The sequence below is a fragment of the Centruroides vittatus genome, unplaced genomic scaffold (genome assembly GCF_030686945.1).
Source record: "Centruroides vittatus isolate TY-2023 unplaced genomic scaffold, ASM3068694v2 contig_1824, whole genome shotgun sequence".
Taxonomy (NCBI): Eukaryota; Metazoa; Arthropoda; class Arachnida; order Scorpiones; family Buthidae; genus Centruroides; species Centruroides vittatus.
The window spans coordinates 2536420-2558669 of record NW_027121123.1 but is presented as its reverse complement, the minus strand read 5'-3'; the positions used below and the strand labels follow the sequence as shown (position 1 = coordinate 2558669).

The 22250-nt window shown below is 26.3% G+C and overlaps 1 protein-coding gene across 3 annotated transcripts in view; it reads left to right on the top strand.

Moving 5' to 3' along the window:
* Positions 1-21172, top strand: part of LOC136969874 (LETM1 domain-containing protein 1) — a 28217-nt gene extending 7045 nt beyond the window's left edge. The window contains exons 6-9 of one of the 3 annotated variants that reach the window (XR_010879884.1): positions 8844-8941; positions 9018-9176; positions 18925-19021; positions 20863-20901. Coding sequence is in view for 2 of the 3 variants with exons in the window: in XM_067264179.1 (XP_067120280.1) it covers positions 8840-8941; positions 9018-9161; positions 18925-19021; positions 20863-20942 (423 nt within the window). In the remaining variant the exon portion in view is untranslated. Of the gene's footprint in view, positions 1-8839; positions 8942-9017; positions 9177-18924; positions 19022-20862 lie in introns of all 3 variants that reach the window. The other 2 variants (XM_067264179.1, XM_067264178.1) reach the window with 2 other exon arrangements.
* The last annotated feature ends 1078 nt before the right edge of the window (positions 21173-22250 follow it).

Genomic DNA, 22250 nt, shown 5'->3' with positions numbered 1-22250 from the left:
TGGAATGTATTTGTAGTATGGTTCATGGATGTCTACTAATTTGTGTTTCTTTGCAAGCTCTTGATGTATTATATTTGCTACCTGATTATGTCTATGTAAATAATCTTGTCTGTGCCAAGAGCTTGCAACCGGAAGTGATATGCTGTATAGTTTCTGGCATAATATGACATTTTCTGCATGTGTCATTTGTGAGTGTTGTATCTTTGAGTATGTGTTTTCTGTAGTTTTTAGTATTTATGACTTTATTATTATTATTATTATTATATATATAAATGGAAATAAAAAATTATTGTAACTTCAAAGTTCACTAAAGAACTTAAAATCAAATTAATATGTTAATAAAACAAAATTTCTCCAGACTTTCACTTCACTTTTAAAAACTTATATTAAAAATATTGTAGAGAAAGATTTTACTTCTTATTACATGTGTTTTATGTAAGGTAGATTGGTAAAAGTTAGTTTTTATTAATAAACATTTCAAATTTTAAGATGTCTTCAGGTACTTATGACTTATCTTTTGTTTATTTATTTTATGTTAATTTTTGCTCAACTGTTTAAGTCCCGAATTAAATAAAAATAAATTTATATTTACAAAACTGTTTTAGAACTTTTCAATCTTATTAGATGGAAAATTTTTTTCCCCTTTTCAAGTTTAATTTGAAAAGGATTATTGAAGCAATTATAATATACAAACAATGATGTTTGCCATATTTATAAATTTCATTTCATATTTAAGAAACTAGTAAAACAAATCAGTCCAAATAAAAAATGTCTAGAATTAAGATTTAACATTTCAAAATATAACAGATTTTATTTTCAGAAGCTAATGTATTGGAACAGAAAATATAGAATGAAATATTTTAAATTTAGAACTAATGCAAATTTATAAAATAAACAATAATAAAAATTTTAGAATAATAAAAAATAAAGTAAATTAATTAATTAGCAGAATATCTTTTTAAATTATAATATAAATAAATTAACAAAGTTTTACATAGATAAAAACATTAAGAATTAAAATTTAATCTTTTTTAATTTCTTTATTTAAGCTTGTTTTTGTATTTTATTAAACACAAAATTTGTAACAACTTCATTTTTTTGTATTTATCAAGAATATTTTTTGTTCGTCTATAAGAAAACTAGTTATTTATCTTTCTTACACAGTAACAAATTTTGCATTAAAAACTGTTTTCAATCTTATTAGATGGAAAATTTGTGTTTCTTTGCAAGCTCTTGATGTATTATATTTGCTAGTGATTATGTCTGTGTAAATAATCTTGTCTGTGCCAAGAGCTTGCAACCGGAAGTGATATGTTGTATAGTTTCTGGCATAATATGACATTTTCTGCATGTATCATTTGTGAGTGTTGTATCTTTGAGTATATGTTTTCTGTAGTTTTTAGTATTTATGACCTGATTATTATTATTCAATTCATCTACTCTTTAACAGAAGTAAAATTGAAGAAAATTTTTTTACATTTACTATAATTATTAATGCTAGCCATAATATAAATTTATAAGTGTACAAATTCAAATGAAACCAAAATAAGTTATTTACTTAATGCAAACAGATTTAAAATGATTTTTCATAAATATTAACAGTTAACAGGGCATTTGAATTCAGTAGCACAATAGACATATTCATGTACTCAAAATGTTATCCAATTAGTATTCTGGGGCCTGGATTCACAAACACCTTGTATTGTAACTTACGACGAATTTCGTCGTAAGTTGCCAGATGCAAAAAGTCTTGTATTCACAAAGCATATCATAAGCTACGATATTGTAAAAAGTTTTGTAAATTTCAAATATTTCTTAAGTAAATCATAAAGAAGATAATTAAAGTTTTAAAGCTTCAGAAGAAAGAAAGAATGATTTTCCCAAATAATCAAAATGCTTGGTTGTAGATATAAACAAATGTATTATTTTGATGCTAGTAACTAAAGCTTTCTGGTTGCCAATTAGCTGAGATGATTAATTTGTCAGCCTACTGTTCTAGGAGAGCCAGAATCAAATCTGAGTAAGCAACCTCAAATTTTTTATGGGCAAATTGTCTTGGATATGTTGGGTCATGTCTTTTCCTGCTCTGCCATCTCATTATGAGCCTGGTCGAACCCATAATGGCTTGAAAAAATGCTCTCTTAATACCTGCAGGATAGAAAAAAGTCAAAAATGAAGGAGGAAATCAATGTCTGTGTGCACTTATCTTTAAAGTATCAGAAAATTACATTGTATAAATAAATATTTAGAATGTTCCTCAAAATTAAAGTTAAAGGCATATTTGCTTTTATGTATCCTTATTTACTTTTGGTTTTCTTCTTCCCTTAACTGTATGATTAGTTAATGTGAATCATGAATTATATAGTAAAGATGAATAAGGGATACAATGATTTAGAAATTCAGTTTTTATAAGAAATGCTTTTAAAAATTATTTTTAATTGTTTCAGAAATGAAATTTTAGTTTTTTTATATGAATGTTTTTTATTAAAACAAGCTAGTAATTGGGCTGCAATTTGAAAAAACTGTAGACCTGTAAATTTCCACTGTCATCCACCTGTCTTTCCTTAATCTCAAACGAAGTTAGATAGATGAAAGACAAGTCTAGATATGGAAACCCTAGATGCAGGAGGCCTCGATTAACAATATACAAACTTCTGATGCAAAGTGGAAGTCACATTATTTCAATTCAAAAATTTTCCCTCAAAAGGTATTAGATGGATGACCGACATGACTATTGTTAAAGGAAAAGTATGATGTATGGGAGCAAGCCACTACTAATTTGAGATGGAGAACATATATTTTAAGTTAAATAAATTAAAAATATGATTAAAAATAGCAGCATGGCATTGTGATGTCACAATAAATAATTATATTAAAATTGTTAATTATTCACAATAATTAACAATTTTCATAATTATATTTATAATTATTAAAATTGTTAATTCTATTTTTAATTTGGAAATTTAGAATTAACATAATAAAATGTATGTGAATGTTATCCTTCCTTTACCTAACATAAAATAATAAAACTTGGATTTGAAACAGAAGAATGTATATATGTATTGTACTTATGTCAAAACAAGTGTGGATATAATTTTAACTTGAAATATATATATAGTACAACACTCACTACTCTGGCTGTTTAATTAAGGGTGTTTCAATGAAAGGGTGTCACTTGTGTATTAATAAAAATAGTTTACATTACGAAAAACATTGAGTTCAATTTATTTTCCTTTCACTTGCGTGATCTTCATCCTTGGAATGAATGCATTACATGTGGATGAACTATATACATCATACTTTTATCCGAAATCATATCCAACTGGGCCATAAAGCCCTTGATGTTGATTTTGCCCAGCATATAGCTCCAAATATAGTCGTCTAGTGGGTTAAAATCTGGGGATGAGGTGAATCATTCATTTAGCATGAATTTTGGGCACAGTTTTCTTCAGCCAGGCATCATACACTTGACCTTGTGTGGCATAATAGAATTCTACTGAAAGCAGAAATGGGATTTTCTAAACTCATTCCTGGCACTTGGCTTTAGACAACCCTCCAGGTGTGCATTGTACAGTAATCCTGGTTCACTTTGACTCCTATTTGATGAATATCAACAGCAGCTTGCTGTGAACAAAGCCAGCCATAACTTGAGATATGTTCTGAAAGTACTGAACCTGTATTTTGTCCCTGGGAATATCCTCCACAAATCATGCATAGCCACTCTATGGTTTCTTAAATGGGATTCTGGCTGTATTTTTAACCCGGGAAATATCCCAGGAAATCCTGCAAATTTCTTAAAAATTCACTTTTTTTCTTATTTTATGTTAAGGTTGAGGAAATTTTGCAAATAGAAAGTATAATTAACTCATAAACTGTCAGAATATGTTTGTGTTTATTAATTTTAAACCAACTTATTAGTTTTTTTTTAATTTTTGCTTGTTATGGCATTTGGCAGGACTCTCAAAATTCTTTACCAGTAATATCTGGAATAATTGTGCATATGCTGTCTTAATTTTTAACCATGCCCAGTAGCTTCAATAACTGCGTAACACAAAGTTGTTCAAATTGGGCAAGGATACAAACGAGTACAAAGTCTGCAAGTATGAACTTTTTCTTCATAACCTGATTATTAAAGACAAACAAACTACCGAATTATTGGGCTATAATGTTTTTATTAAAGCAGTCGAGGTAGACAAATCAAGAATACTAGAGAACAAAAGAAGTACTACATTCTCTAAAATGAACTAGAAATCTTTCAGGATACAGATGAAAAACACATATTTGTCTTCTCTTAAATGCATTAAACACTATTCCAATCACATCAACATCAATTGAATTGGAAAAGGCATTCTCGGTAGCAAGACTTTTCATTACTAAAATAAGAATTAGATTGAGTGATCAGAGTATTGACCATCTTTGCTTTTTAAAATCTTATAAAAATATACAATACAGTAGAGCGTCATTATCCGAATCAGTTGGAGACTGGGGTTGTTTGGATAACTGATTTTTCAGATAACTGATTATGTACAAAAAAATATATTAACTTGTCCGATGTTGAAATTTTTCTCCGTTGCGTGTTGCTTCGTGTTGAATTTTCGTTGATGTTAAGCCTAACGAAAATTTTTATAATAATAATCGAGGCTATTGTATCATTAAAAATTATTTCTTTATTTTGTACAAACAAAATAAATATATTGAAAAATATAAAAACGAAAATTGTACTTTAGAAGTAAATCTAGTATCAAAAAAGTTCGATTCACAGTCCGACTGGAAAGCATTCGGATAACCAACAATTCGGATAAACCACTCTCTACTGTATTTTGTATTATATTTTATTTAAAAAAACAAAAATTACCTTCTAAGTTAGAAGTTTGATCTAAGTTCATTTTTTTTAATTTTCAACTCAATTCAAAGTCATTTTTTGTTGTTGTATACAGTTTCTAGCAAACTTTAATAAATTTTTTCTATTTGTGAAAATTTCTACGTAATTCAAAGATAATTTTTAATATATATCTTACACAGCATTATTAATATGATTTTAGAGGTTACAGAACGTATTAAATTACTTTAAAAAACAAAAAATAATTATATCATTTGATTTCATGATATTTTGTATATCTTAAAAATAATTAATTTTGTCCCGGGATTCCGGGAAACAGTTCACTTTTATCCCAGAATCCCGGGAGAAGCAAAATACCGGGAAATGAGAAACCCTAAGCCTCACACATTTTGGCTGTTGAATGTGTTTTGTGTTTGGAACATTTTTTCATCAGAAAGAAGAATCAACATTTTTGCATGCCAGGAAATCAACTTCTTGCATCTGTCTGAGAAAGCAGGAAGAAGCTAGTGCTTTCTCAGACAGCTTGTATCCTAGCTGCTTTCTCTCAGGCTAGGAAATTTTTGCTTGTTGGGCTGCAATTTGAAAAAATTGTAGACGTATAAATTTTTACTATTGTCTGTCCGTCTGTTTTTCCTTAATCTTGAGAACAAATTAATGACTTGAAACCGTGTCATACTTGATTCTTGTTGACTATGAACACAATATAGTGCTTATGACGATCACTTGGCTTTTCTTCTCCCTGTTATTTAGTTGAATAACAGGGAGAAGAAAAGCCAAGTGATCGTCATAAGCACTATATTGTGTTCATAGTCAACTTGAGAACAAAGTTAGATAGATGAAAGATGAGACCAGTGGTAGAAGGCCCCGATTTACTATATGCATCCTTTTGATACAAACTGGAAGTCACCTTATTTCAATTCAGAAGCAGTTAATAGATGATTGGCATTACTCTATTGTTAAAGGAAATGTATGCTGTACAGGAGAAAGTCACTACTAATTTGAGGCAGAGAGCATATAATTTAAATTAAATTAATTAAAAATTGCAGCCTGGCATTGTGACAATGTCACATATATAAATAATTGTTTGTTTTAATTAGTTAGTTTATATCTAAAAGAAAGGAAATTTCAAAAGATTATAGATTACAGACAAATATATATATATATATATATTTTTTTTTAATGAATATTTACACTGTATATTTATCTTAACATGTATAGTACATATTAATTTGACAAATTTATTGTTTTTTTTTTAAGAAATAATCTGTGATACCTTTTAATTTTTTGATTGGAAGATGCAGTAGAAAAGAAGAAAAAATCAGTGTTTGGATTACTGCAGGTTCTATAATTTAAATGAAGTAATTTTCTGATAACTGAAGAGGAAAAAAAGAAAATTTTTGAAACACATGTTGTGATCAAAGTATTTAATAAGAATGTTGCAGCTGACATAGATTTATTGAATAGACTTTTCTAGCAACACAAGATATAGAAGTTCTACATTTATTGGAAAAACATGCATTTAAATAAGATAATGAAATTCTAATTCATTTAAGAATGGATTAATTTTATTAGATTATGCCTAGAATAAGAAAAAATTCTTTGATATTGATTTCTGTAGGAAACAGACTGTTTTATTTTTGGCCACTAGTTACTTTGTTGTTTTTTTATCAATGATAATTACCGAGTCTATTTTTGTGCATTATTTTGTTAAATACTGCAATATATTATAACAGAACAGATTTTCCCACAGTGAATTTGTGTATCTCCCAAAATACTTAACAAATATAGGTATTATATTTTTATTTTAACTAATTTTCAGATTTTTGATGTTATATTTGTAATAATTGATACATTTTTGTTATTTTCATAAAACAATTTCCATTAACAATTAACTATATTAAATATATTTTGACATTTTATATCTACTTTTAACCAGATATTACTGAATCAGAAAATCATTTATTAATAAATTTTATTGTTTATTTGACTATTTTTCCTGTTATGAGTCAGATTCATCTGTAATGATGAAAATTGTGGCACTATATAGTCTTAATGCAGTGCTACCTTATATTGACAAAGCAATCAATCATTATTTTCTTTCATTTTGAAAGATATAATAATAATGTCAGCTGACAGTCAAAAGTATCATGATAGACAAGAAAAATAGCAACTTTTCTGCTCTTGCTAGCAAATTGTTAAAAGCATTCAAGTGTGTCCAATAATGTTCACATTTGGAGTTAATGTTTGTGTGTCTAGAAGGAAGATTCTCCGCACAACCGTATAATGCTGTTCAGATTACTATGCAATATTATTTGAACATAATTATTTGGAATAAGGATTCTGTTTCAAGATCTCCTTTTTCACTTCTGAAATTTGGCGAAGTTTAATATCTCTCTGTGTAAATAATACTATAATGTATTCTTAAAATAAAATGACATAGGCATTTATTCAATATTTTAAAGTACAGTAAGTTTATATGATTAATTCTTATGCATACTATTTATAAAAGTTTTTATGAAGGTCTAATATTACAGATACTTCATTGCTTTTTTTTCACTTTTGTTAATTAATGTAGGTAAATTAATTAATATAATTAGAATATATATAAATTTTATTTCAAATTTTAAATTAATTTAATGTTTATACAAAACTGTTTTAGATTCTTTTGTTTTCTTGAATTGCCCATTAGCCCATTGATCTGTTCCGACGCGACTTCTCATGACGATGATGTCATTTATTTATGGACTGTTTTCTATATTTCTGTATTTATTTACCATTATATAACTGAAAACGCATTACAGTTTAAGAAGAATCAAGCTGTTTTTTTTTAATTGTTAATCTTGTTCTAGCTGACTCGGTTATGATGAGAAATCAATAAAATTTGAAAATGTCAAAAATTGGATGAAAGTAATTATTGTCAATTTGAAAAAGAAAGTGATTCAAAAGAGGAGAATCAATGAAGATTGCCTTCATTTTTCTTATTCTGATATTAATGTTTTTTTAGAAGTTTTATAAATTTTGAACGAATTTAAATGTAATAATTTTACTTGTTACTAACTGAAAATATTAATACAGTACTTGTACAGTACTCTGGAACATTGAATTCTATATTTTAATGTGACAATATAGAAGTAATTTAAATTTGTAAGATCATCATGCAAGATTACAGAAATCATGTTAAACTGAGATTAAAAAAATGCATTTAAATAAAAAAGATTGAAAATTATATTTCTTGTATGTTTCTTTGTTTCTGTTTTTTAACCACTTTAATCAGTAGATCAGAAAGATCCACTGATTAGAATTGGAAGGGATTTAATTGTTTTCAAAGAAATAATAATATGAATTCTGTTTACAATATATTTACATATATGAATTATAATGCATTTTAAACTTTATCTCTCACTCCTCTACAGTTTCAGAGAAATTTTAAGAGGATATGCAGTAAAGAAAATTTAATACAATGTTCATCTACTTACATATTTATTTATGTACAAATATCTCTGACTTCCACAGTCAATAACAATTACATAACTTGGTAACAAAATTTTGGGGCAGATATTTTCAAACAAAAGCAAGATTTATTTATGATACACATGAAACACATGCCAATATATATATATATATATATATATAAATCCTTAACAATTTTCTCTTCAATAGCCTAATTAAAAATGATTAAACAATGATTAAAAAAGAAATGACATCAATATGTTAAAGCCTATATGGTTAATTAAAAAAATACAGTAATATTCCCATTTATACCATTATGCATATTTTCAAATTGTTATATTAATAAAGTATTTTCTAATAATACAGCATATATAGAAATAAACTCTTACTTATATACTGTTGATATTGAATTGAAAAAGTTTACATCTAAAGTTTACATGCTCATAAATATCTAGTGTTTGGGAAAATGAACTGGTATATTTATTAATGAGATTATATATTTTGTTACAAATTAATCTAAATATATAATTTTTAATTTTTCATTGGTAGATAGGCAGTGGTGTTCATCCACCTGTTAATCAAATTCTAGACGTAAAGACATTATTTGTAAATGAACCGTACAGCTTAAGATCACTTAGCTCTAGTCATCTGGTAAGTGGAAAAATTTTGTTTTAAAATATTTTCTATTTTTATTTTATATTAAAAAATAAACTGTTAATATTAATAGAGTGGGTTATGTCGACTTCATGGACTTTCTGCATTTCCTTTTAAAAGTTCTCGTTTATGGAATCATGCTGGTTTTATAAGAGAAATGGATCTTGCAATGGAACGTGAAGGAATGAGTATGATGAGTTTAGATGAATTACGAAGGGTAACTTTGTTTTAGGTATTGTTACTCTAGTGTTTATCATATAATCAATATTCAAATGTGATATATTTTCACACAAATTTTTATAGTGTTTATGAAACATAAAATTATATTTTTTTAAAGCTTTGTTATAAACAATCAAGTTTGGCACAAATAAATTTGTGCCAAACTTGATAAATTTGACTTTTACAGTTTTTAAATAGGGATTCATTTTGAATTTTTTTCTTTTAAAACTATTTTTAATTGAAGAAGTTTGTTCAAGAAGGATGTGTCAGTCCATAGGTCCATGTTTTGAGATATACAAAAAAAAAAAAAAAACTGTGCTACATTTAAAGTATTGGGCCACTGGGAAAAACCCTAGTGACCCACATAGAGGATATGCCCCCAAAATCTTCCCATTAGGTGAAATGATGTAGTTGTGCAAAGTCCCTGGACATTCCTTCTTTGTTGCACCAAGAGTTTCAGTCAATATTAATACAGTTTTGATTCAACAATATGAATTTTTATTCAAGGTATTGTTATCTGAAATGTGCTTTTTTTTCCTGGTTATTGTGATTCTTCCAAAGAGCTAGCAAATCAACAAAATATGCAAGTTTTAGATTAAATATTGCTTCTAACACAAAACTATGCCTTTTCTATCAAATTGATCCACATTGTGATGAGTTATCTAATTCTGACTATTTAGAGAAAATAATTGCAAAAAAAGAAATTTTATAATATCCTTAGTTATTTATTTGGTAAGTGTAATTAGGAAGAAAATATTTGCAGGATGTTTTTTACCTGTTGAATTGCAATAAAAAAGAAAAACAAGGTTCAGTAAGAGTACATTGAAGACAGTATGAGTGAAAACTTTATTTGAAAATCTGGCAACATTCCTCTATGCAGCAGAAAAATGTATGTCTATGGACTTTAATCCTTCTTCTCCTGCCAGTTTTCCACAAGCAATTGAGAAGTATCTACATCTTTAGATATATATCTTTATTCCACACTCATAAACATTGAGTGCTTGTGACAGCCCTCAATTAGGCATGATGTATATTTTTTGTTGTAAAGATAGATTGAGATGTATGCACACAGAGCAAAACCATATAACCATATATATATTATATAAAATCTCCAAAAATTATAATGAAGAAATTTATAATGTAAGAATAAATAAAAGAACTAAATGAAAATGTCAAAACATCAAAATTTTTGAGTTTTTACAACAGTAGCTGTAAAAACTCAAAAATTTTGTATATTTAAAAATACTTTTCTTAATAAAATAAAAGCAGTGCAATTGAATACATTAAACTGTCTCTTAACAAAAATAGATAAAGTTTTTTTACATAAATGGAATAATATGAGGATTTTAAATTATAAACTTGACTTTAAATAAACAACAAAATAAAGTATTCAGATTCAGGTTGAACAAACAAAATAAACTATTCTTGTTTTGTGGTTGAGAAAGTCAAGTATTAATTCTAGACTCTGTCAAATCTTAAACAAATAAATAATGATAATCACATTGTCTAGTATCAAAAGAACATCCTGACACTTCAAACAATATCAAGGAAGATAAATAGCATATTCATAAAAGTAACATCAACTTTTTTTTTAATCTAATTACAATGAAATTTATGTTCTAGTTTGGTGTTTGAAAATATAACAATTTTCTAGTAAATTAACACTGTAATTCAATATTTAATGCAATTGGCTTCATTATAAAATGTCAAATAACTCTCATAATATATATAATTATCTTCAAGAGTTTTAAATTTTATATGAGAGGGGAAACACAAAATTTTACTTTCTAAAATTTCTGTAATATTAACAACATTAGAAAGCTAAATTTTAAAACTCTTGGATTATAATGTCAATTATTTAATCATTGTGTAATGAAGCTTTTTATATCTGTATATTTTTTAAAATCAGTTAATCTGTATCTCAAAAGATGTAGATACAGAGAAAAAGGCATAATCTAATATTTTAAATAAAATAATTGTGGATTACACAAAAGTTTAGAAATATTTCAAATGGTACATTTAAAAGTATATTAAGTAGAATGAAAGTTGAGATTCTATCTTATTCATTTTCATTCTGTATTATTTCCAATCTTTACGTTCATACAAATAAACTGTTGAGTTCAAAAAGGACCCAAGTGCATTTTTTTGAAAATTTTACATTTATTATGTATTTATAGAAAGTTTTAGGTGCTCTACTTACTGCTAAAGTGCAAAATTTGGTTTTTCAATGTAAAACAGATCATGACCACCTTCCATTTTTTTACAAAGAGCTGTTGTAGCCTTTGTGGATAGAGAAGAGAGTGAACTTGGGACCATTTTGATCTTGACAGTTCAAATGATGTAAGTTCTGTATTCGTTTTTGTTTCCTTATGTGAATCCTTTGTTTGATTATTGAAATACTAGGAGTAATCCTAGTGTTTCATGTTGATTTCCAATGTTCTCCATATTTTTTCTTTTTAAAAACATTTCTTTGAAGACAATTCTAGCTTTATATATTAATGTAAATTTATTTAGAAAAAAAACAAAGAACATTATAATTTAAAATTATGTGGTGCAAGCTGATGATGATAAATATCTTTGAAAATAGAAAATAGTTAATACTTTGATATCTTATTGTTAATAAAATAACTTAATTTTTTTTATTGTTTATCATAACTATCCTAGGTTTGGCCAGTCCTACAATGATAGTGACTGTATGGTGAGAGATTGTGCTTGATGTATCCAGGACAAATCACCCATGAAAAATTCCTAGGGTTGCTAACCAAATATCCTGAGTTCCTCAGAGTAATGAATTGATACTTTAACTCTGCCTTGGTCATCCACTTGTTGATTAGAAATTTTTCTGTTAACTTATTTAATATCCCTTTCCAATAACACCATTTATCATTTTGTTTTTCTGTAACACATCTGTATCTACTCAAATATTTCATATCAATAAATGAGACTAATTATTCATTCATATTTTAAGAATGAGGCTTTATTATGTTAGATATTTTGTTGATATTTTCATCTCAATCATCTAACATAATTGAAATATTTTCATTTATAAAATATTTACAAGATTTAAGATAGTCTATGAAACTATGACTCATAGGAATTATAAGTATTTCAGTTTTCTTGTTACTCATAAAAATTCTATGATCTTAGTATTAATTTGTTATTTATAATCTTGCAAAAATTTATTCTATACTTTGCGTGTGAAGATTGTCATCTTAGATATAACAATTGTTTTTAGACTTGACATATATACATACTAATCAAATCTTAAAATTAGAATTTCAAGCACATTTTAAAAAATTATGAATTAAATTTACTTTCAATAATTAATTTAAACTATGATTTTTTTATGGTTGCTTACAGTTTAAGCTATAAATTTATATATATTTTTTATTTGATCTTCTCTTGCTATTTGATACTTTATTTGCATCTATTTTCCTGTCATCTGAATTGTAAAATGATTTTATGTATATAGAAGAATAGATATTTATAATTAATGAAATAACATTCCTTTAACAATTATAAAAATTGTTATTTTTTATTATTTAAGATTTAATTTGATACAGTGCTAGAAATACTAAATCAATACTATTTATATGGTGAATAATTATAAAATAAATCTATTGTTTAAGTCTAAATATTAAAAATAATGCACTTTTTTAAAATTACATTATTTATTTTCTTTGTTTTTTGAAGAATGAACCGAGTTCAATTACTTGTTTTAATTGGATGATTAGCATGACACTGATAGCTGCAACAAATCTATAATTATAGTTATAAATGATTAAAATCAATATGCAATTCCTGTTTGAATGAAAAGAAACTAAAATATGGAGATTATATGTATACTAGTTGTTTTTTTATAAAGCTAACTCTGAAAATATTATTTAGAATTAAAACCTGACACTATGCGTATGTTTTGAGCAAACCATTATATACAAATGGTCTTTGTATATAATAGTTGCTCATTTAATTGTATTGTTTTTACTGTTTAAAATTGTTTCAGAATGAGATCAATAATTTAAATAAAATTTGTTATTTTTCAACTTTTTTTTAAAGACTGTTTTATTCAAATAATTAGTATAGTTGGAACTGAAACAGGTATTTGAAGTACTGTACATTCCAAACTTTACTGTTTTTATATATATATACTGTATAATATAAATATGCACTGTAGAAATAGTTTATTATAGATATTGTTATCAATCAGCTAATGTCATTAGAATTAGTTTGTCTCAGAACACACTTGTTATATTTGTAAGTATATTTTGCTCATAACTTTGCTTATTGTTATCAGAATTTGGTTATAGTTATCATTATTTTTAGGTAAATGCACGTTTTTAACATGCCACCAGTGAAAAAAAATTTTTTTTGGGGCCATTTTCTTTTTTCCGTATTTATGTTTTTTTCATATCAGAAAATCAGAATTTGTTTTTTGAATTGATTTTAAAAAATGTTTAAACATAAAATTTATTTTAAAAAATCATTCACTAAAATAGGCTTGAATAAATGCTGAGAAAAATTAAACTACATTACTGAAATGCTCTGTGTGGTACTACTGTAGTTTGTGGAGCATATTGTATAATTAGTCATTGAGGCACAAACCTTGTACCTCCAAGCGCTAGGAGAAATTTTTAGTGAGTCATACAAATGGTACCTATGGCAGTTAACATGTTTAGCTGTCTTTAACACTATTGATATTAATATGTTGCTGATAACATTTATTTTCAGTGAAGTATTGTAAATGTTAAGCTGATTGTTTTAATCACTATTTGCTCACAGTTTAAGTAGCTGACATTTGTTGTATAACTATAATTGATAAATTTTGAAGTTATAATTTGTTTTAATATATCTTTTTAATGTAATAGTTAATAAAACCCAGAATTTCTGCTAAATTTAATTTTATTTGATTATCCCACTTAATATCATTGATTTATTATTATCATCAGTATAGAGAATCACTCAAAGACATAACAATAAGGAGATTCTACTGTATAGTTATAAATTTATAAAAGTTTATTATTTCTAGTGAATAACTTTTAAAAAGTGTCAGAAAAATACTTGAATTTTCAGAATTAACTCAGAAATGTCCCTATATTATGGTTATTGTTTCTATTTTTAAAAATTATTTAGAAGATTATATAAATTACAATAATAAAATATTCTTATAAAATTGTGCTTTGTTGTGATTCAGATAACACTTCTGAAATATATATATAATTTTTATGTACTTCCATAATAGCTTCATTCAGTCTCAATGCAGAGAATATTCATAGAATTTTTTAAATAATAATTCTAAACATGTGATTATGATACTAATTCATTCTTTTCCTATCTCAGGTTAATTGAAATATTTGTTGTGACAAACTAACAGCATTTTTTATTTGTAGATATTGGACATTAGATACATTAGATAAACAGAAAGAACTTAAACTTTCACAATACATAATGCTTATTAAATTAAGAGGAAGAGTGATTATGATTGATGCTACATATTTTTTGATCTGCAAGGCTTGATTGATTGATTTGAAAGCTTAATAAATTACTAAAGTGATTGCAGCAAGATTTCTTTTTCTGTTGTAAATGTATTCTTATATCATTTTCACTTATAAAAAAAAATGATGAGAAACCTTACATATGTTGTTGTTAATAATAATAGCATTGATTCTTTTTGTTGCATTATGATGTCTTAATTTTGATTGATCACACAAAAATTTTGAAATTGTACAACTAATTGACTTTATATTAATCTTATATTTACTTTGAGCCAGATACTGGATAATTTTAATAAAACATTTTCAATATTAATTTAAGAACGTAGAAAAGTAATAACCTGAGGTTAAAGAATTAATAAAATAATAAAAATCGTATAATGTCAGAAGTAGATGATAATGAATAGCTGTAATCGGTAAAACTGCATTTGTCATAAACTACAAAAACAACCACTCATATCTATAAGTGCAGTGCAAATTTTACTTTTTCTAATGTTTTTGGTTGTTTTAAACGACCTTCCGCAGGATAAAAACTGATTGCAATTTAAAAATAAGAATGAAAGCTGACCTCTGGAACAGTTTGCATTTTGAAGTTTTAAATCAATGCATTTAAAGGTATGAGTGGTTGTTTTTGTAGATAATGAATATATAATTTATAAGAAATTAAGCATATAAAATAATTCTCTCTGCATTTTCATGCTAAAATAGTTCTTAATTACAAATAATTTACATTAGTAAATGATATAAATTAATTTTATATTTGGTTAATTAAATAATATAAAATTAAACTTGAGATAACAATCTCTCTTCTTTTTATCGACATTCAATCAAATTCTATTGTTAAAATTTAAAAAATCTTGTACAATATAATAGAGTTTTTCAATCTAAAACATATCATGGATGGACTGATTTTCAGTTTTCTATCAAGAATTTCCTGCAAAAAATACCGTTTTTTTTGTCACTTTTTTAGTTAACAAAATAAATCAAAATTAAAATAACAGCAATCAAAAATAGAAATTTTGTACATAAAATAAAGCGTAATCATGTGATTTTTTTTATTTTTTCTTTTTATTTTTTCGTAATTTTTTGAGTGTCATTGACGAAATGCCTGCACAACAAAGTGTGCGATTTGCAGCCAGCCAATTTCTATGTTTTTGTTTTTATTTAAAAAATGTTGGTCTGTTTGTTTTTCATAGCCAAAAAATTGCATTTTGCAAGTAGGTTGTTGAAAACAGCAAGAAAACATACATTACCGTTTCATGAAATATTTTAACTTTTTGTAAATTTGTGACTTTATCCACATCAATGCTTGGAGTAACAACACACTTGCTTAAGCTACAGTTCTAACCGGAAGCTCACCATTATCAATAAAAATATCTATTTATTGTAAAATGTCTATTTTTATCGAAATTTTGTTATGATGTGATCAGACAATTTTTTGGGGTTGCAATTTTCATACATGAGTTGTGCAGAAACATTGATTTACAAAATGCATCAAATTATTTTAGCTACCTTTTAATTTAGAATTTTTAATTAAAATTTTTGATTTGTGGTGGTGATTATTAAATTATTCCTTTAAATTAGATTTATATGACAAATATTTTGTGAAATAATTACGTGGTAGGCACGAAAAGTTTCCAGCCTAACTGTGTTTTAGATGTTAGCAGTATAAAACAATGATGTCATTTTTCAATATAGTCACCTTGCAGTTTTGTCTGCAGAATGCTCATAAACTGCCTCCTGCAACTCTTCATCATATTTTTGAAGGTTCTTTTTTAGTTTTGGAAACAGATAATAATCACTAGGAGCCAAGTCCAGGCTATAGGATGGATGTCCTATAGCTTGGATGTCCAAGCTCCTCAAACCCACACTCCTTCACAGAAGTCTTGGCAATGGCAACTGTTAGCACTAGTGCATTGTCCTGCAAGAGGTGAACATGATGCAAATTAATGCAACAAATCTAACTAAAATGAATGTTTCCAAATGATTTATGCAAATGGTGCAGGAAAATGTTTTATTAGTCCACATATAGATGGTGCTATCTGATACTATCATGTCTAAAATATAGTTAGGCAGGAAACTTTTGGCACCTACCACGTAATTTGAAGGGATATAATTGGAGAGTATATAGCAGTATACACCATATATCTTATTCTTTTTAATAGAAATATTGTATACCCATTAATTTTTATAATTTTTTATGTAACCAGAGATTATTTGATATATTTGATAAAAGATATTGTATATTTGATAAAAGAAATCACTCTTTAGATTTATTATTTCAAATAATCAAACAAAAATCTTCATTTTTTTAAAATAAGTACTTATTTTCTTCTTTTCAATACCAATTTTAAACATTGAAAAAATATTGTAGAGAAATTTTATAAGCTTTGCTACATTTACGACTATAGTACTCCTAATAGTTATTGAATACAATAATTATTTTCCTGTATTTTATTTTATTAAATTAAAATTATTTTAAGTTACACTGAACAAAATGGATTACCTTGCAAGTTGCTTTTATGTATAATTAATTTTGACAGTTCAAAATATCAGTAAAATGAGTTTGAACTTTTTTCATTTACGACAAGTAGTTCAAAAAAAATAAAATAATAAATTCTCAGAATTTGAGTGAAATAACACTACAAACTGGTTTGATTCATGGATTGGGATTAATGCATATTAAATAGCTTTTAAGTATTTGAAATGAGGTAATGTAAGAGCTGTATACTATTCAATATATACTAAATTAGCCTTAAAGTTGATATACTTGTTAAAAATGTATCATAGCTTAAGTTCGGAAGCATGGAAAAAAGTGGGTTTTAATTTCAAAGAGATTCTTAATTAGAATATTTATTTAATATAATTAATTAAAAAGTTATCATCTAGCATATAAAAATATCCATTTGAATTTTGAGAGTTTTTCTTGTAATAAGAGAAGACATCATTACACACTGCTGGTAATGGATGTGAAGTGTCTTTAATTTGAATATTTTAAAACGGAGTATAAATAAAATTAAAATAGATATACTAAGAAATTTATATTCTTAACTTAAACATTTTGCAGTATAAATAATTAAGGAAACTGTTGTTCTAATTTCTAGCATTTAAATATGTGGTTGATAGGATGTGTTTTTAAATTTGGTTACATGTAAATCTATTTAGTTCAATGGACATTTTAAATGCATGATAGAGTTTGTTCTTTATTTAAACTTTTTAAATTTCACTATGCAATTAAATTAATTTAGATGTGAAGAATATAAAATTTAAATATTACATTAATTTAAAAAATTCATTTTTTTAATATCAGTCTTGTTTGTGTCGTATTTGTTTGTTTTAATTTTATTAATTTTAAAGCAGCAAATACTTTTAAATTTCTAACTTACTTATAGCGGCATACCCAGATTTTTTACTCAGTGGATCAAATTGTACATAAATTGTAGATAAGCACGTATTTATATATTCCAAATATAGTAAATCTCCACTAATTCAGACTAACAGGGTGAAGGTTGTCCAAGTTTACAAAAGTTCAAGTTAGCAGGGTTTTCTCCGACGATATGGAAAATGAGAACGTGAATGTACAGTACAGGTAATTTATTATGTTTGGCTCTGTATAGAAGTTTTATTGAGCTTTATTAGTTTATACTGTGAATGTATTATATGAGACGAATTTAAAAAGACACACAGTATTGTACAATTCCCAACAGTACAGTATACAGCAAGGTACAGTCTTTAGTAACTTACCAACTACAGTAATATAATGCACAGTATTGCAAACTCTTCTGGATATCGAAACAAGTAATTATAATTTTTCTATTGTCGAGAAACTTTAAATTACTGTGAATTGTTCAAAAAAATTTGAGTTATGTGAAGTTCAAGTTGACGGGGTTTATATAAAAATAATTTCTGGAAAACCTGTCTTGACTAATGTGTCTGTCACTACCTGTAAAAGTACATAAAGTGTTCCTTTGTTTACCTTGAAATTACTGAGTGTAAGTTAAGCATATTAGGGAATTGTATAGTTTATAAAATTTTTGATTTTTTTTTTTTTTTTTTGTTTAAATAATCCATTTACAACTGATGCTTTGAATATCTTTGCAAGTTGATCTACTCACTGACCAGCTTGGACAGTGCAATAAGGAAATAATTTTGATTTATTTTGTTTCTTATACTGTAAAATTTATCAAAATTAATGTAATGTTTAGCTATTAATAACTATTATTGGCATTTTTTAAACTTATACTAATATATTCTAATTTTTTATTTTTCTAGGCTTGTTTTATGAGAGGATTAAGCCCCTTAGGCCTTCACAGAGATGAAATGATTACTTGGTTAAATCAATGGACCTTAGTTTCAAAAAATATAGATAGTAAATATGTTTTTGCTGGTTTATTTATAAGAAAACAATTTTTTTAGTAATATTAAATTTAAATATTTTTAAAGCAAATTACCTGCACTAATTAATTAATGTTTTATAAAAAAATAATAACTGTTCTTTCGATCATTTAAGTCTTAGCCAAAGTCCATTTCTTTCAATTTCCTTTTCATTCTCACCACTTGGATAAACTTGAAAAATTCTCATTCTTTCTGCACCATTTGAATAATTAATAACAGAAAATAAATAAAAACTGACTGAGGTCTTGTGTTCAATCATTTAGCCTGACAGTTGTATTATTTTTTTCCGACAATTAACTATTCAAACTTAATTAGTTTCAAATTTAACTATTAGTGCTTTCAGTCGCGTAAGTTATTTTACTATCAAAAGTGATTAGCTTAATTAGGGAAATAATTAAATAATTTTATCACATTCCTAAAAATTAGTTATTAAATTACATTAATTTATAATTTGCATAAAGTTCAATAGTAATGGCTTCAGGTTTCAGATAAATTATATTCATGCTCAAGCAAAATGAGTGATTGCAGAGTCTTATTGTTTGAAATTGGCTGTATTTTAAATATATTTATTTTTATTAATTATGGCCATTCAACTGGTTAACCACCTCTGACTCTCATTTAACTATGCTTTGGGCAATAATTACGCTCCGATTTTCCAAATTGTTTTTTGTCTTAGCATTTCGATGCTTTTTTGGAATGACATTTAGTCACTTTGACTCATCAGTTTGTTATGGTCCGACCTTTTTAAATTGCTAATTATATTTAAGGTACACTTTATGCCCGTAGCGATGAGAAAAATGTGTAAAATTATTATGGATGTTACCTGTAAAATTTTAATAACATCTCATTATATTGCATATTTTCTACATATATATGTCAACGATTAAATACAACTGAAATTACAGTTTGCATACTTAAAAATTTTTATTAGTTTTATTAGTAATAATACTATCCGAACTGTCATTTTTCTATACAGAAAATGGATACTTGGTGGTATCCGACAATTACTCATACTAGAGTAGAAAATTATATTTATTTCATTATCAAAATTCTGTTTAAAAAATGACTGTCTTGATAGTATATAGTATATAGATCATTATTGCACAAATGATTATAGTATGGCTCACATACCTTGACATCAATAAATTTTTGAACAACTTTCCTGTCATGTAGCCATTTCTTGACTTTTTTTCCCCAAATTCAATTGAATACCAAAGTTTTCCCGAGGGTAAATGAAGGAAAGGATGCTATGACAGCTAAATATCTTGATCCGCCATATGAGAACCAAAAAGTATTAATGATGGCAGCTTAAACAATACAAAGTGACAATTAAGAAAAGTAAAAAGAATATTTAGATACATTCAGATGTAGTTTTTTTTAAAATAGCCACATGTTATTCTATACTATTATTTAGTCTGTACTTTTTTCTTCTTTTTTATAAAGGTATACAATTTATTTGTTAATAATTTCTTAGCAGTTCCAGAAACTAAGATAAATTAAGGGCACAAAATTAATATTTGCACGTCATTTTCAACACTTGCAAAAATTAATTATCATATGATTCACACGCTGTTTACTTTGGGTTATATTTATTATCTTCGGACAGTTGGCAAGAGATTGAAATTATTTTCTTACAGTAATTCACGAAGTTAGTAAGCATAACAGAATATATTTTCTGGTTTGTTAAGTTACAAACTACAAAATATTTTGAAGAATTAATTATTTTCGTACTTATAATTATTTATCAAAATACTATTTAATTTCAGAATGAAGATTTGTTTTTAATATTAAATTTCCTCTCTTTTTTTTCTGCAGGTAGATCTCTTTCCTTATTGTTGCATTGTCCTATTCTTCTAGCTTACAATTATTCCAGTAATTGGATTCTCATCCATTAATTTTCTCCCATACGAAAATAATTTATATACTTATTAATCGACACTGTACATAGTTATGTCGATTATAAGAAGATATATCCAAAAAAATCTGTCAAAACTCTAAGCAGAGAATGTAAAAATTGCTTATTGTCAATTTTTTCCAACATTTAATTTATTCATTCATTGTAAGTCATTTAGTTATTTTCTGTAAGAAGTTAATAATAATAATATAATAAAAAAAGGAATTATTATTTTTGTTTAAATTCCGTTTTTACAATACATCATTCATCACTTTTACAGTCGAATATCTACAGAAATTACTGGAAACGCCATTGCATTTTTTTCCACATTATGTCCTCTCTAAGGGATGTTTAAAGTAAACAAAACATTATCTGAAACGGAGTTAGGTGCTACTTTCTAGTGGAAGTCAACTGCCAATCATCCTCCTTATTTTAAAGATTTACAGAGGTCAATGACGCATCAGTTTATTTCCTTGTAAATATTCTTCACATCTGCTAAGTGGCGGAAATACTACAGTTCTAAACAAAGCCGGAAGTTATCTGTCTCAATTGAAATTTAGGAAACGATCCGCTATCTGTCGGATTCTACACGCACCCAAAAAGAAAATTAAAAAGAAAAAATCTCAATATCCTGGTGTGAGAAAGTTCCTGTTTTAAAATTAAAAACAAAGGATGTAATTTTTAAATCGTCATTATTTTATTATCTGTGAAGATTTTTCTTGAAAGTTCGGCTAGTTTTGACAATGAAATGCAAGAAGAAGAATTCTCATGAGTTAATTTTTCCGAGTAAGACGAATTAGGAATGGTTTAGAGAATGATAGAACCATAAGCAACACGAAAAAATTTACATGTATATGAAGAGACGATAGTTAAGTTTATGTATATTATAGGAAAGGCATGCAATTTGAAGGGCGAGTGAAAAATTTGGGTCGATGTAGATGACACTTTTTAACACTTCGATTCAATGGTTAACCTCACTTTTCGAGAATGTCTACGTTAAAGATAATTAGAATATGACCTTGCACTAACGTCGTTGAAGGAAAAAAAAGTTGAACGTACTCAGTTTTGATTTTTAGTATTTTATAATAAAGCAGAACAACAATAATAATAATAATAATAATAATAACTTGGAATGTTAAAGATAAGCGACATGTTTTAACATTTATCTGAATTGAGCATCTCAAATTTAAAATGTGAGAGATTTAAGAATTGAGTTTTTATTATTTTAGAATTGGAACATTAAAGATCTTCAGGTAATTCGTAATTTAGCGTAAATTGAATCAGAATCTAAATATTTTCGCTGATTCCG